The sequence below is a fragment of the Lathyrus oleraceus genome, chromosome 5, assembly GCF_024323335.1.
Source record: "Lathyrus oleraceus cultivar Zhongwan6 chromosome 5, CAAS_Psat_ZW6_1.0, whole genome shotgun sequence".
Classification (NCBI taxonomy): domain Eukaryota; kingdom Viridiplantae; phylum Streptophyta; class Magnoliopsida; order Fabales; family Fabaceae; genus Lathyrus; species Lathyrus oleraceus.
The window spans coordinates 370,182,409-370,198,085 of NC_066583.1; the positions used below are offsets into that span (position 1 = coordinate 370,182,409).

General features: G+C 38.1%; 1 protein-coding gene across 1 annotated transcript; it reads left to right on the forward strand.

Annotated features, from left to right (window-relative positions):
* The first annotated feature begins 9,252 nt into the window (after positions 1-9,252).
* Positions 9,253-9,720, forward strand: LOC127080773 (eukaryotic translation initiation factor 4 gamma-like). Its single transcript, XM_051021074.1, has one exon. It carries the CDS (start codon positions 9,253-9,255, stop codon positions 9,718-9,720), a length of 468 nt encoding a protein of 155 aa, XP_050877031.1.
* Positions 9,721-15,677: the final 5,957 nt, after the last annotated feature.

Genomic DNA, 15,677 nt, shown 5'->3' on the forward strand with positions numbered 1-15,677 from the left:
TGAAACAGAAAGCGGTCTAGAGTTTTCTATTCCCTTTCCCGATTATTAGGATACGAGTTGTTTTACTCGGTTATCCGAGTATTCGTCATCCATTTAAAATACCTTAATCATCATTAAGATCCTTTCACAATTAAGGATGAAAAAGAAAGCGGTCTAGAGTCTTCTATTCCTTTTCCCGGTTATTGGGATACGAGTTGTCTTACTCAACCATCCGAGTAATCGTCATCCAACCAAAAATCTCAACACAACCAATCTATCTTTTCTCGCCCTCGTGCGATTGAAACCAATTAAAACATCCAACATATTAATCCAACTTGTCACCCCCGTGTGACCAAAACTCTTTTCAGAAAGAACACTGTTTAATCCTTTCTAATGCGCACAACACAATGCTTAAGCCTCCGCCAAGAGTAGACAAGCCAGGGTTTAGCCTGTAGAACGTGATCTAAACAGTTGTTCGATAAAAGACACCAACCGACCGTAGTTCCCCGAACTACGAATGCTATGATTTCCTTATTTAAGGATACGTAGGCAGGAGATTGATGTATCTTCGCGAGCACACTAATAAAAAACCTCCCTTTTCCCCTTCTATGAGGTTCTCATCCATTTCTATTTTCAATATTTTATAACCCAAAAATAACAAACAAACATAAATTAACACTCGAAACACAAATTAGAACTAAAAGGTTCCCGTTGAGTACAACGGACGTAAGGGGTGCTAATACCTTCCCCTTACGTAATCCACTCCCGAACCCGAATATGGTTGCGACGACCATTATTCCATTTCCTAAAGGTTTTATCGATATTTTCCTATCCTTTCATTGGGATAAATAAAGTTCGGTGGCGACTCTGTTCGAACATAAATTTTTCCGCGACCATCGCGAGGAATCATATTTTTTGAGATGCAACATAATTTGTATGTAATTTTTAATCCTGGTTCAAAGGTTCGACGTATTCATGATTTTCAAGGAATGTAGAGTTTTAGGTTTCCTACAAAAACCATATCTCCTCACAGGTAGGTTATAGTCTTGAAAAAGGTTTTCCCTAAAAGGCCTCGCAGAGTCATGGATCCAAATGAAAATACCTTGTTGTAGCAAATGCTTGCAGGACAATGATACTTCCAAGTGGCTCTAGTCTGGGTGTGGGTTTCGTGCCAAGCCAACATGCGAAACGTATGTCAACACGACTATCCATGGTTACATCTTGTGTGTAAACTAAAACTCGGGTATAGAGCTTCTCTCTCAAATAACATCATGAAACCCATCCCACAATTAAGAATATAACAAATATCTAGAATATAATGATTATATAAAGGCAATAAAGATGAAATAAAATAAAGAAAGTAAAGCAATAAAGACAAACACCAAAACATGCAAAGAAAACAAACAAAACTAGGTTTGAATTGCTTATGGACTCCCCAAAAGAGTCGTCAGTTATCGCGCCGCAAAAAATACTCGAGTGCATCGCACACTCGAAATACAACAGAATTGCCATTGAATTTTATTTACTCTAGAAAGGGGATATATTAATAAAACACAAAGGGAAGAGAAAAAGAGTAAGGAAGTCGGTTATGCAATGGGAAGGTATTACCATCCCTCACATTTGTTGTACTCAATAGGAACAATTGTGATTGTTATTTATGCATATGGGTGTTATTATCTAAAGGTTACTTGTTGTAAGAACAAATTTAGTTCTACAATGTATCTCTAAGATTTTGATGATAACAAAGGATGAAACAAAAATGGTACCCTAACAAAAAATTTCTAAGTGTGCAGGACTCTGATCAAAACAATTAGATAGACAATCATTAGATACATAATCAAGCGCTAAGATGCTACTCAGAAGCTCTGAATCTGATCAAACGCAAGTGCAAGCTAAACTAAAGAAGTCAGACACTCTGAAGTGGAAGAATGACTCTAGATCTGAAGACGTACGCTCTGACATAGTAAAAGTAAAATAAAACTCTGAAGACAATCAGCAATAAGCATCACCTGAAGTGGCAATCAAGTCTCTGACATTAGGATCCTCTGATCCAGAAAGCTTAACCATGAAGAAACTCGCTTATGGAAAGAAACTATTTTTAGAAGGATGTTATGACGCTCCAAAAATTACTTTGGAAAGAACACAGAGATTAATGACCTTAATCATCCTTAAATGCTCAAGATTCTGACTTTATCATCACTCAACTGTCTGCTCACCACTCCTTTATAAAGAACGGAACGCCATCCAAAAGATATATTGGAAACACACGAGAATACAACACTTCCGCCATTCATTATTCCTTCTCTCACGAGCTGCTGCTCTAACGTGAGAATAACTCTTGTACTTATCTTGTGTAATCTCTGTTTATTTGTTAGAAGCACTTTTCATTACTGTAATCATATTATTGCTAAGATATTTCCTCAAGTGACTTTGTGAAGTCTGATTACTTGAGAGGACTAAGGGATTATTATTCTCTGAGACAATTGTTTGTGTAATCTTTCAAGATTAGTTGATTAAGTCCTTTTTGAAGGCGAAATCACCTTGGCCGGGTGGACTGGAGTAGCTTTGAATTTCAAGCGAACCAGTATAAAATTCTGTGTTGAATTCTTTTGTTTATGCGTATGTCTCTGTTCTAAATTTTTTTTTATTTTCCTAAAACAATTCACCCCCCCCCCCTTTCTTGTTTTTCTCTACCTTCAATTGGTATCAGAGCTTCGGCTCTGTTATTGATTTTCTAATTAAACACTTAACAGTGTAGAGAGATCCAGCGTGAGAAAAACACTATGGCCAACACCAATGAAAGAGATAATTACAATGCTAAACCTTCAATCTTTGATGGAGAAAAATTTGATTACTGGAAAGATAGAATTGGAAGTTTCTTTCTGGGCTATGATGCTGATCTGTGCGACATAGTTATTATTGGCTACATACCTCTTGTATCTGACGATGGCGTTGCAATTACCAGAAGCAAGATGACAAATGATCAGAAGCGCGACTTCAAAAACCATCACAAAGCCAGAACAATAATGATGAATGATATTTCCTACAATGAATATGAAAAGATCACCAACAGGGAAACAACTAAAGAAATACTTGACTCCCTGAGGATGACTCGTGAAGGAAATTCTCAAGTCAAAGAGACAAAGGCTCTGGCTCTAATTCAGAAGTACGAAGCTTTCAAGATGGAGGACGGTGAAGCTATAGAGGTAATATTCTCTAGATTTCAAACTTTAATTGCAGGACTCAAGGTTCTGGACAAAGGCTACACAAATGAAGATCATGTCAAAAAGATAGTCAGAAGCTTGCCAAAGAAGTGGAGATCCATGGTCACAGCATTAAAATTGTCAAAGGATCTGAACAATATCAGCCTTAAAGAACTCGTTAGTTCACTCAAAACTCACGAGATAGAACTTGAGGAAGATGAGCCTCAAAAGAAGATCAAATTTGTGGCACTAAAGTCCAGATCTGAAAGACGCAAACCAGAAAGGAACAAAGCCTTCCAAGCCGAAGAGGAAGACAGTGACGACTCTGAAAAAGAAGACTCTGACGATGAAGAAGAGTTATCCCTTTTGACCAGAAGAGTAAAACAACTCTGGAGAAAAAGGAACAACAACTTCAGAAGACCAAGACCCAAGGGAGATCGCTCAGAATCAACTTCCAAAGGTAAATCTAACAAAGAAATAACATGCTATGAATGTAAGGAAACAAGTCATTACAGAAACGAATGTCCAAAGCTGGAGAAGGAAATCTCCAGAAGAGAAAGTTTCAAGAAAAGCTCCTTCAAGACCAAAAAGGGACTGATGGCCACCAGGGACGACGGTGGATATGATTCCTCTGAATCAGACTCTGAAGAACAGGCAAATGTTGCATTCATGGCTACCACCTCTGGAAACACATCAGATGCAGAATCTGATCTTGAAGAGGTATTTTCTGATCTTTCTCGCTCTGGCCTTGAATCATGCCTTTCTGAATCTTTGAACTCATATCAAAAACTTAAACAAAAAATTAAAGCACTAAAAAGGGTTCTTGAAGGAACCATCGTAGAATATGAGCTTGAGATGACAGTTTCAGAACTAAAAGATGAAAATCTAACTCTGACAAAAGAAAAAGACTCCAGAAATAAACAATGTTTAAAACTTGAAGAAGCTTTATCTCAATCCCCACAAACTTATAACACAATGATATATAAATATGAAAAATCTTTTCAAAAGTTTCTGAAAAATGGGATAGAAAGAAGCAGAATGGCATCCATGATTTATGGAGTCAGTCAGAATAATAAAAGAGGAATATGGTATGATCCTAGTGAAGATAAAATTTCCACAGATGACAAACCCAAATCTCCTTTTTATTATCACTATACACATGCACAAGCACAACGTTTTGATAATGCTAGAAAACCTAAAGTTCTAAGAAACTCTGGGAAAACTAATCACAAAGGACCCAAAATATTCTGGGTACTAAAGGATAAAATTAATTATGTTCCAGATATCTTATGTAGCAGAGTTAAGACACCAATCATGGTACCTGGACTCTGGATGCTCGCGACACATGATGAAAAGAAAGTATATTTTCCAAAGCCTAGAACTTAAAGATACTGGCTTCGTAGGTTTCTGAGGAAATCAGAAACGAAGAATAGGACACTCCAAGAAATGGCCAGAACCATGATCAATGAAACAAATATAACCTAGCACTTTTGGGCTGAAGCAGTAAATACAACGTGTTATATTTAGAATATAATCTCTATAAGACCTATTCTGGAAAAGACTCCCTATGAACTGTGTAAGGGAAGAAAACCCAACATTTCTTATTTCCATCCTTTTGGATGCTCTTGTTTTATTCTCAATACTAAAGAACATCTGAACAAGTTTGATTCAAAAGCACAAAAAGCTATTATGTTAGGATACTCAGAACGCTCTAAAGGCTACATAGTATACAACACAGAAACCAAAATTGTGGAAGAATCAATACATGTTAGATTTGATGATAAGCTTGACTCTGAAAAGTCAAAGTTAGTTGAGAAACTTGCAGATTTGGAGATAACTCTTGCAGGCTCTGACGAAAAGACTAAAGCATCAGAAGAATCTGAGAAACAAAGTCCAGATGCAACTGAAGTCTCGACTATCCAGAAAATATCAAAAAGTCGCCCTAACATCTCTGAAGATTTGATTCTGGGAAGCAAGGATGAACTTGTCAGAACTAGGTCAGCATTCAAAGTATCTGAAGAAACTTCTCTAGGATTAATATCTCTAATCGAGCCTACTTCCTGTGATGAGGCACTTCAAGACAATGACTGGGTTCTGGCAATGAAATAAGAACTGGATCAATTCTCAAATAATGATGTATGGGATCTTGTCCCAAAGCCTAAAGGAACTTACATTATTGGAACAAGATGGGTATTCAGAAACAAACTGAACGAAAAAGGAGAAGTAGTCAGAAACAAAGCACGACTGGTGGCACAAGGTTACAGTCAACAAGAAGACATTGACTACAATGAAACATTTTCCCCAATCGCCAGGTTAGAATCTATTCGCTTACTTGTTTCATTTGATATAAATCATCCCACCAAACTATATCAGATGGATGTCAAGAGTGCATTCCTTAATGGTTATATATCATAAGAAGTGTATGTCAATCAACCTCCAGGCTTTGAAAATTCTAAATGTCTAGAACACGTTTTTAAACTAAAGAAATTCATTGTATGGACTAAAACAAGCTCCCAGAGCTTGGTATGAAAGATTAAGTAACTTTCTCCCGGAACATGATTTTATTAGAGGAAAGGTTGACTCTACACTCTTCTGTAAAAACATTAGAAATGATTTCATGATATGCCAGATATATGTTGATGACATTATTTTTGGTTCAACTAACCCCTTTGTGTGTCAAGAATTTTCTGAGCTAATGCAGGCAGAATTTGAAATGAGCTTAATGCAAGAACTAAAGTTCTTTCTAGGAATTCAAATCAATCAAGCTTCAGAAGCTACTTATGTATATCAAAGTAAGTACATAAAAGACATTCTGAAGAAATTAAAAATGGCATAATGCAAACCTGCTAAGACACTCATGCATCCAACCTGCATTCTGGAGAAAGAAGAAACTAGTCAGAAGGTTTGTCAGAAGCTCTATCGTGGTATGATAGGCTCTCTTCTCTATTTGACTGCTACACGCCCTGATATTCTTTTTACTGTATGTCTTTGCGCCAGATTCCAATCAGATCCCTGGGAATCTCACTTAACCGTTGTTAAAAGAATCATAAGGTATCTGAAAGGAACCCCTAACCTTGGCCTGATGTATGAGAAAACATCAGAGTATAGGCTCTCTGGTTATTGCGATGCAGATTATGCAGGGGACAGAATGCAACACAAAAGCACATCTGGGAACTGTCAGTTCTTGGGAAATAATCTCATATCGTGGGCCAGCAAAAGACAGTCAACCATCGCCCTGCCTACTGCAGAAGCAGAAAATATATGCGCGTCACTCTGCACTACTCAGATGCTCTGGATGAAAAATCAACTAGAAGACCTTCTGATCTGTGAGAGTAACGTTCCTATTTTCTGTGATAATACTGCTGCCATCTGTTTAAGTAAGAATCATATCCTGCATTCCAGAGCTAAGCACATAGAAATAAAACATCATTTTATCAGAGACTATGTTCAGAAAGGGGTAATATCATTAAAGTTTATTGATACATACCATCAATGGGCTGACATTTTTTCTAAACCTCTAACTGAAGACAGATTCTCTTTTACTTTGAAAATTTTAAACATTCAAATTTGCCCAGAATAACCCAAATGTGCTTCTCTGAAATAGCAAAATAAGGCTCTGAGTTAAACATCTGGCATCTTGATTTGACTCTGATACTTCTACCAGTTAGGAGTTATCTGAATCAGAAATCCTCAAGACCCAATCCTTTGGTATTCCTGAAGATCAGATAAATCAACGTGTGGGGCATCATGCGTCTGACTTTGGATCTTCTAGATAGCTATCTAGCAGAAATCAAGAGACAAACCCTTCAAATCTCCTCGAGCATTATGTTGATTTGGGGATTAGACATCCATCATGTGTTGTAATTATTTCTCCCCTAAGCATGTAAACTTGGATAACGTGCATCATTAATTTCATAACTTCTAAATTACCTCTAACATTGTCGTTTTGCATGCATCTATTTGGGTATTAATACTTTTCACTCATCACAAGCTCACACTTTACACTCAATCCCTACACAAACCCTCTCTCTCTCAGTTCATCCTCTTCATCAAGGTTTTCATCATCTTCAAAGCAAGTTCTTCTTCCTTCAACCATTTCAATAATTTCTACATGGATGCTCAACAACAATCAGTCTACAACTACTCACAACAGATGGAATCAACTAATCAAACACCCATTTCTACTCAACAAACAATTGCAACTACTAGTGTCGTCTCAACACCCATCTACAGAGAACCCCACATTCATGACCGTGAACCTCACGTCCGTCTTGCAACACCATTTGAGAAGCTTGAAGTATTGTGCGAATCGCTGGTAGATTTCAACAATATGAAACATAATGGCATAGACCTTACTGAGGAATTAAGAATGCAAGGGTGGGAAACCTACTTTCAGAGACTCTATGGTCCGATGTACACCTATCTGGTGAAGGATTTCTGGCGTTCCGCAGACTCAGATGATCACTATATCGTCTCTCACGTTCTGGGAGTCAAAATAGTCATCACTGAAAAATCAATAGCCTCCCTTCCGAACATGGAAAAGACAGGAGGAGGAAGAATCTACAACATTAATCCTAGGGCAAAGTATTTGTCCCAGGAAATAGCCCCCACCATCTTTCAACAGAATGTTGAGGGAAAACACTCCAAAAACAAAGAACTTCATCAGAATCTCTATGTCTGGATGAAGATCATTCTGGGCACCATCCATCACCGCCCTGCATCAAACTCTTCTGACTACATCAACACGGATCAAAAGTTCATCCTTTACTGCATCCACAAAGGGCTAAAACTGAATCTGCCAGCGCTGCTCTTCAAGTATCTCAGAGATTCTATCAAAGATATCAGAAATAACATGAAGACCAGAAACTACATTCATCTAGGAAGACTTATCTCAGATGTTCTGATCGAGAGTGGATTGGTGGATCATTTGATCCGTCACAATCTGATGGAAGATGTCACTGTTGACACTGGAAGACCTCTGAATGCTCGAAATCTGAAGAGTATGGGGATGATTGAGCAGGTCAGAGCTAAACCAACTCTAGACACTTCCTGGGAAGCATTGGAGGACCAAAGAAAGGTCCCCAACGGTCTCTATTTGTTCTCCAAGATTTACCCTCTAGAAGTGGTAGCTCACTATCTGCAAGATCTTGCAAACCAAGGGGTGGACACTTCTAAGTTCTCAATGGACTGGCTACTGAGCATCCACCAAACTTCATGAAGAGGATACAAGAGTCCTCTGAGAAGTCCAAAATGGCAAAGAAGGAAAAGTGGGGAGAAACCTCTCGGTCAAGACCTCAAGTCCCTCTGGCTGATTCTCTAGGTAAATCTATGCCTCCTTCTCGCTCTATTAAATTAAAGTCTATTGCTTCTTCTCTCCCCCAAAACACTCCCATTTACACCCCATCAGAAACACCTCCCTTAACCACCAGAACTTCTAACCCACCATCCCTCAAATTCAATCTCGCAACCACTACCCTACCCGTTTCTGAAGCAGAAATGCTGAACGAAACCACCTGACCATCATCTTCCTCACCTTCATCCCCACCATACTATATTCTCTCATCAGACAACGAACCATCTGACCCCCAATCCCCCCCCTCTAGCCTAACTTCATGCACGTGTTCTGGCCTCACAGCAGCCATTACAACCTGAACCTGAAGTCACCTTTCAACCCTCTGAACAACAAAATCCACCTCCATCTGATCAACCTCAAACACCAACCCCTGAACAACAAACTAATCCACCTCATGAATAACCAGTACCCTCACCATATGAACATCAACCAAATCCATAACCTGAACAAACAACGCCACCTCCCTCTAATATTCCCCCGCCACCAACCTCTGATGCCATCATCACTCCTACTCACGATCCCGTTGACACCAATCCAACTCCACCATCCTCCCCAGCCTCTAACTCTGAACCAGAAACTGCCTTCCCCATATTAGAAGAAGCAATAACTTTGTTTGCAGAGTCTTCAGTGGAGAAGATCAAGTCTCTATTTGTCAACTCTGGCATCAGTGATGATCCCTCTGCAGTGAGAATCCACTGGAATAGAGTGATAAGATGGATGACCTCTAAAGCCTTCAAATTGAAAGGCCTCTCTGAACAAGTCCACGGAGACTTCATCAGATATGTTGGAATAAGGCTACAGGCTCGCTTGGCCAGAGAGGGTGAGGAAAAGGCCAGGAAGGAAGCAGAAGAGAAAGCTCGCCTGGAAGAAGAGAAAAGGATCATAGAAGCTGAAGAAAAGGTTGTTGCTGAAGTTGCTGCTGCTGAGGCAAAAGCAAAAGCTGAAGCTGAAGAAGCAACACGCATTGCTGTAGAGGAAGCTGCCAAGGCCAATGTTGATGCTTTGACTCAGGGGGAGCAATCTAACTCTGGTTTAACCCCTCTGGTCTTAAAGACTCTAGAGGAACTGCAAAAGGAACAACAAGTGGTACGAGCAAGGTTGGATCACCAGGATTTCGTCAACACTAACATTCAGAATTTGTTGACTCAGCAGCTCCAAAGGATGCCTCCGCCCCCAAACCCTTAGGCACTTAGGCTCTTTGCTTGTTGCTTTTCTTCTGGTGTCTTTTTATGCTTTCTGATATATGCTTTCATTGCTGCCTATCTGTACCTGTTTTCTCTTATATATGAATATCCATTTCCTGCCTATATTTCTATGTCTTTTTTATTTTGACAAAAATGGGGAGAACTAAAACAGCTCTGATGAAAATATGTATCTAAACCTCTCAAGGCACTACAAACATTAAATATCTTAATGACTTATGAGAACTAAAGTTATGCAGGATAATAGCTAAGGTACAAAACAAACTACCACACAAGGAAGGTCCGGTAAGAAATTTTGTAAAATTTGATGCTCTAACTCAGGGGGAGTCCATTCTCTTTATCTGATTCTGAGATATTACTTATTGTTTCATCATCACTCTGACTTGTTTTGTCATCCTCAAAAAGGGGGAGATTGTAAGAACAAATTTATTTCTACAATGTATCTCTAAGATTTTGATGATAACAAAGGATGAAACAAAATTGGTACCCTAACGAAATTTTTCTAAGAGTGCAGGACTCTGATCAAAACAATCAGATAGACAATCATCAGATACAGAATCAAGCGCTAAGATGCTACTCAGAAGCTCTGAATCTGATCAAACGCAAGTGCAAGCTAAACTAAAGACGTCAGACACTCTGAAGTGGAAGAACGACTCTAGATCTGAAGACGTACGCTCTGACATAGTCAAAGTAAAAAAAAAACTCTGAAGACAGTCAGCAACAAGCATCATCTGAAGTGGCAATCAAGTCTCTGATGTTAGGATCCTCTGATCCAGAAAGCTTAACCATGAAGAAACTCGCTTATGGAAAGAAACTATTTTTAGAAGGATGTTATGACGCTCCAAAAATTGCTTTGGAAAGAAAAAAAAGATTAATGACCTCAATCATCCTGAAATGCTCAAGATTCTAACTTTATCATCACTCAACGGTCTGCTCACCACTCCTATATAAAGAACGGAACGCCATCCAAAAGATATACTGGAAACACATGAGAATACAACACTTCCGCCATTCATTATTCCTTCTCTCACGAGTTGCGGCTCTAACGTGAGAATAACTCTTGTACTTATCTTGTGTAATCTCTGCTTATTTGTTAGAAGCACTTTTCATTACTGTAATCATATTATTGCTAAGATATTTCCTCAAGTGACTTTGTGAAGTCTGATTACTTGAGAGGGCTAAGGGATTATTATTCTCTTAGACCGTTGTTTGTGTAATCTTTCAAGATTATTGGATTAAGTCCTTTTTGAAGGAGAAATCACTTTGGCCGGGTGGACTGGAGTAGCTTTGAATTTTAAGTGAACCAGTATAAAATTTTGTGTTGAATTCTTTTGTTTCTGCGTGTGTCTCTGTTCTAAAAAAAATTACTTTCCTAAAACAATTCAAACCCCCATTTATTGTTTTTCTCTACCTTCACTTATGATTAGTTTTATTTAAGGGATGAAACTATGGTATTCATATATCAGATGCCGTATGCGATGTGACGAGACTAATATCATAACTTCACACAACAATAATAATAAGGATGTTAAAATGCACTGCTGAAATTAAATAACACAGATGATTGTTAACCCAGTTCGGTGAAACTTCACCTACATCTGGGGGTATCCAATCCAGGAAGGAAATCCACTATAATAGGATTAGTTTTAAGACCTCAGTAAACAACCTCATGTTTACAATCTTCGCACCTAATCACTACTCGTGTTATTTCTATCTAAGACCCTCCTAGATATGACACCCCTCTCACTTCCCTTCAATCACACACAGTGATAATGACTTTAATCAAATAATAGAAGACACTCTTCTAAAACATATAACACATCTTTGCTTAAAAACTTATGAGTGAATAACAATTACAACACAAAGACACTGTCCAACTCTAATATCAACGAGATATAAGAGTGGCTCACAAATAACAAAGAAAACTAAAACCCTAATTTCACAATGCTCAAGTGTAGCTCTCTCTTCTATCAATTAGGTTAGCAACGTTCTCTTTAGATATCCTTTGGTAAGCGTGGGCTTAGACTTAAAACTGCAACAGATCTAATTTGGACTATTGCATAAATTCTGCAGAACCTTCTACATAAGATCAGGAACTATATAAGCACCTTTTCTCTCATTTTACATGTTAACCTCATTCCATTAATACACTCACTTCACAAAAATCATTTTTAGTTTTTCTTTGATTATTCAATTTGTCCAATAACTTGTGAGACAAGTTATCCAAAAAATTGGTATCAAGAGCATTGCTTCAATATATAGTAAACTGGAAGCACATCATCAAATAAATTCTCATTCAATCTGCCAGTGTTCAAGGGAGAACACTATGATAGATTGTGCATACAAATGAAGTCATATTCAGATTTTAATATGTACTTGAAATGGTGAATGATGGTTTCTTGGTGTTAAAGGTAAAATTTACTAAGGCACAAAGAATTTCTCATTGTGAACTGACCAAGAAGGATGTGAAAGGTTTGTTCTTAATCCATCAGTGTGTGGATACAAACATCTTTGAAAAGATAGGAATAAACAACCAAGGGTGCGATGGATACTTGGCAATGCAGTAATACTCACTTAAGAAGGTTACAAAACATGCAATGCAAGCCAAGTTCTTCAAGAAATGAAAAAAGATTCTTAAAAGATCAACAAAGTTAAAGAAAAGTGGAATGATGATGGTGTAGGAAAGAATTCAATGAGAGACGAGCAAGAATGGTGGCTCTCATAACACGAAATTCAAGAAGAAAGTGAATATGAAGGAAATGCAATGTTATTGCTATCAAGAGTTTGGACAATATGCTAGAGATTGTTACCTCAACAAAGAATCAAATGGTAATGATTATTAGGTAGCACAATTTTCACATGTAGTAAATAATGACTCTAAGTAGGGCATATTAATGGAAAACATACACTTGACACAAAATAAAACCAATGTATGGTATCTTGGCACATGGTTGTTTATTGTGAAAATTGGTAAACAACTGCTGATCTTCTAAAGTGAAATATTTTGGTAACTTACAGGATCGATCAGATTGATCCTAAGACATGTGCTAATTTTTTTAGGGTAAATTCTGATGGATGATGAACACTTCGACAATGTTCATACTTAAAATAATTTGTTAAAGAATATAAAGGAAAAATAATGCAAAGAAAGCAAGTAAAGTGATGGAAAGTAAATGGCGTCAAAGAAAAATTTCTGAAAAGAAAAGATTGATTAAATTGCTTTAGGTAAAAATATGGTGCAACATCAAACGTACATTTTTCAAGTTACACTTTCTATACACACGGATACTTTGGGTAAGTTGGTAAATTTGTACACACTTGAACACACCTATCCTAATACTAAGACCTCCTATTTATACCAATCGAAATAACTGCTTCCAACGGCCTATTCACCAGATTGAGACAAGTGGCGCTCTGCATACATGTCACTGCCCACTATGCCCCACGTATATCCTTAGCAATTATATAAGAACAAAGAATTCCTTCCCTTATTTGAATTCAAATCCTTTGTCGAACTACCACTAGTGACGCTTCTGTCGAAAACATCTCCAAACTGCTAGAAATATTTCTAAGTCCACATAGTACCTTTACTCTTGCATCAAGGTATCTTCGATTGGGATTTCAAAATGTATAGTTTTATCAAAACATTCAGCTTCTTCAAAGGAAACTTTATTTCCTTAATTAATCCATATTAGGCATCGAAATTGGGAGCTAGAAAATTACCCCCCAAAAATGTCATTTTCGACATCTCGAAGAAAAAGGCATTTTTTTAGACCATGGCTCGACGCCTTGAACAATTCTTGCATAGCTTCGACGCCACTCATGCTCCAATGTTGCAAAAATTATTCATCTTTTTCCAGGTGGCCTATGACGTCAGAACCATCATTACCCTTTTCCAACATGTCTTTTCAACCCATACGCAAATCTTTTTAATCATCACGTTTCCTAGACCCTAGAAGATTGTGGGAGTAGGCCTTAATTACCACCGTCCCACTATGCAATCCTAGAGAGACATGTGTATCACTCATTTGTCAACCACTAATGCTTATTTGAACCGTTTTTTTCTTCCAAAAAACTATAAAAAGTTCATCTCTCACTAATTCCAATTTTTTACGCTTTCTAAAACCTTCAAGTACTTCACAATACCCTAAAAACCCAGATTTTTTTTCTTCAAACCTTTAACCAAAATGGCCGCCTCAAGCAAAGTTCCCAAAGAAACAACCAAGGTTGTCAAGGTTTCTATTAAACAAACAAAGGCCCCCAAAAAGATCTTAGACCTTCCTCCTTTTGCTACGCTTCCTGGACCAGTGATGATGGGTAACCAACAATATATTCCTGAACCAAGAACTGAAGAACAACGAAGAATTTATGAACCTCATGTACTTATTCCAATAATTGTCTCTGGAAAAAATCATGCTTTATTTGGACCTTTACCTGACCTGAACATCGATTCTAGCAGACTTAGGGACTTTTTCCCCACATACCATAAATGTAAACCAATAGGCCAAGCAAAAAAACTTAGGGTTGAAAGGGCTACTACTGCTGAGGAATCCTAATCTTTAACAGATGAAACTATAGACTTAAGGTTTATGAACAATGGCTTTAGAGTCTTTCGAGCGACCCCCTCATTTAAAGATCCAACTGACTATCTAAGTTGGATAAACAAGATATAAAAAACCAAATCCCAAACCTAGAAGGACATGGGGATTTATGACCTAATCATGATGTTGAAGGTAGGACTGGTTACAGTTCGACATTATTAGTTTCTTCCTTCTACTTCTGGGACAGTACTCACTATACCTTCCACCTCCCCTGTGGAATGGTAACACCTACTCTCTTCGACATAACCACTATCACAAGGCTAAAACCAATTGGCAATACCTATGACCCAGATGTAGAATCTAATGACTCAATAGCCTTCTCCACCTCTAGAGCTTTCTACTTAACTCACATGGCACATTACCATGACAAAGATACTGACATCGTCTCCGACATAGAACATATTCCCTTCTTGGCTTTATGGTTATCTCACTATATCTTTTGTTTGAAGTCATTACAGGTTGCCAAGAAATATCTCACTTTGGCGAACCAACTTCATTCTGGTCACGACGTCTGCCTGAGTGAAATGATCCTGGCCAGCCTCTACGGATCTTTGAGTGATGGCGTCGCCCAACTTAAAAATCTGGGAGAAAAAGGAAATTTCCTCCTTTCTGGTCCTTTCTGGTTGTTGTAACTCTGGATAAACGCCACCTTTGAGGAAAGTCTTCCTAACAAGAGCCTCGTCAACAAAGAAGCTGAGGAAGTAAAAAATAGGAGGTTCGAAGGAATTCGCTTGGCTCAATTAACCCCACCCGATGAAGGAAAATACCTTCGACCAACATTCATGAGTTATGTCATGATGTTTGCAAAACATCATGAGTTTACATCGAGCATGGTTCCTTCCGCAGCCAACAAATACGATCCAGAATGGTTCACGAGACCTTTCCCATCTCCCACCAAAAACCAAGAAACATAGTCCCTTTTAATTTGGGAAGCCTTTTTAACTCCAAAACTAATAACCCTTAGGTTAAATCCGTCGAAGAGTCAGGTCACCTTGATTTCTTATCAGCCAAATCTCATGGCTCGACAATTTGGGTTGATTCAGATCTCCCAAAATGCCTCTACGACAGAAAAAGAACCCTCCTTCTCTATAAAGCAAGTCACAACGAAACCATCACTCTTAAACAAATAGCCCGATACACTGGTAGAACACATCTTACCCCAGTTAGCTTCAAGTCAAGCTTCCTTTGTACTCCAGAATTTGGGAGATGGTGGTCAAAATATTATGCTGAAGAGTTTTATGATGTTCCTTCCTTCACTCAAGACTTTAATAAAGCTTTACTCTCTGTGCAGGAAAAAATCAAGAAAGGTACTTACACACATATCAAAGAAATTCAGGCA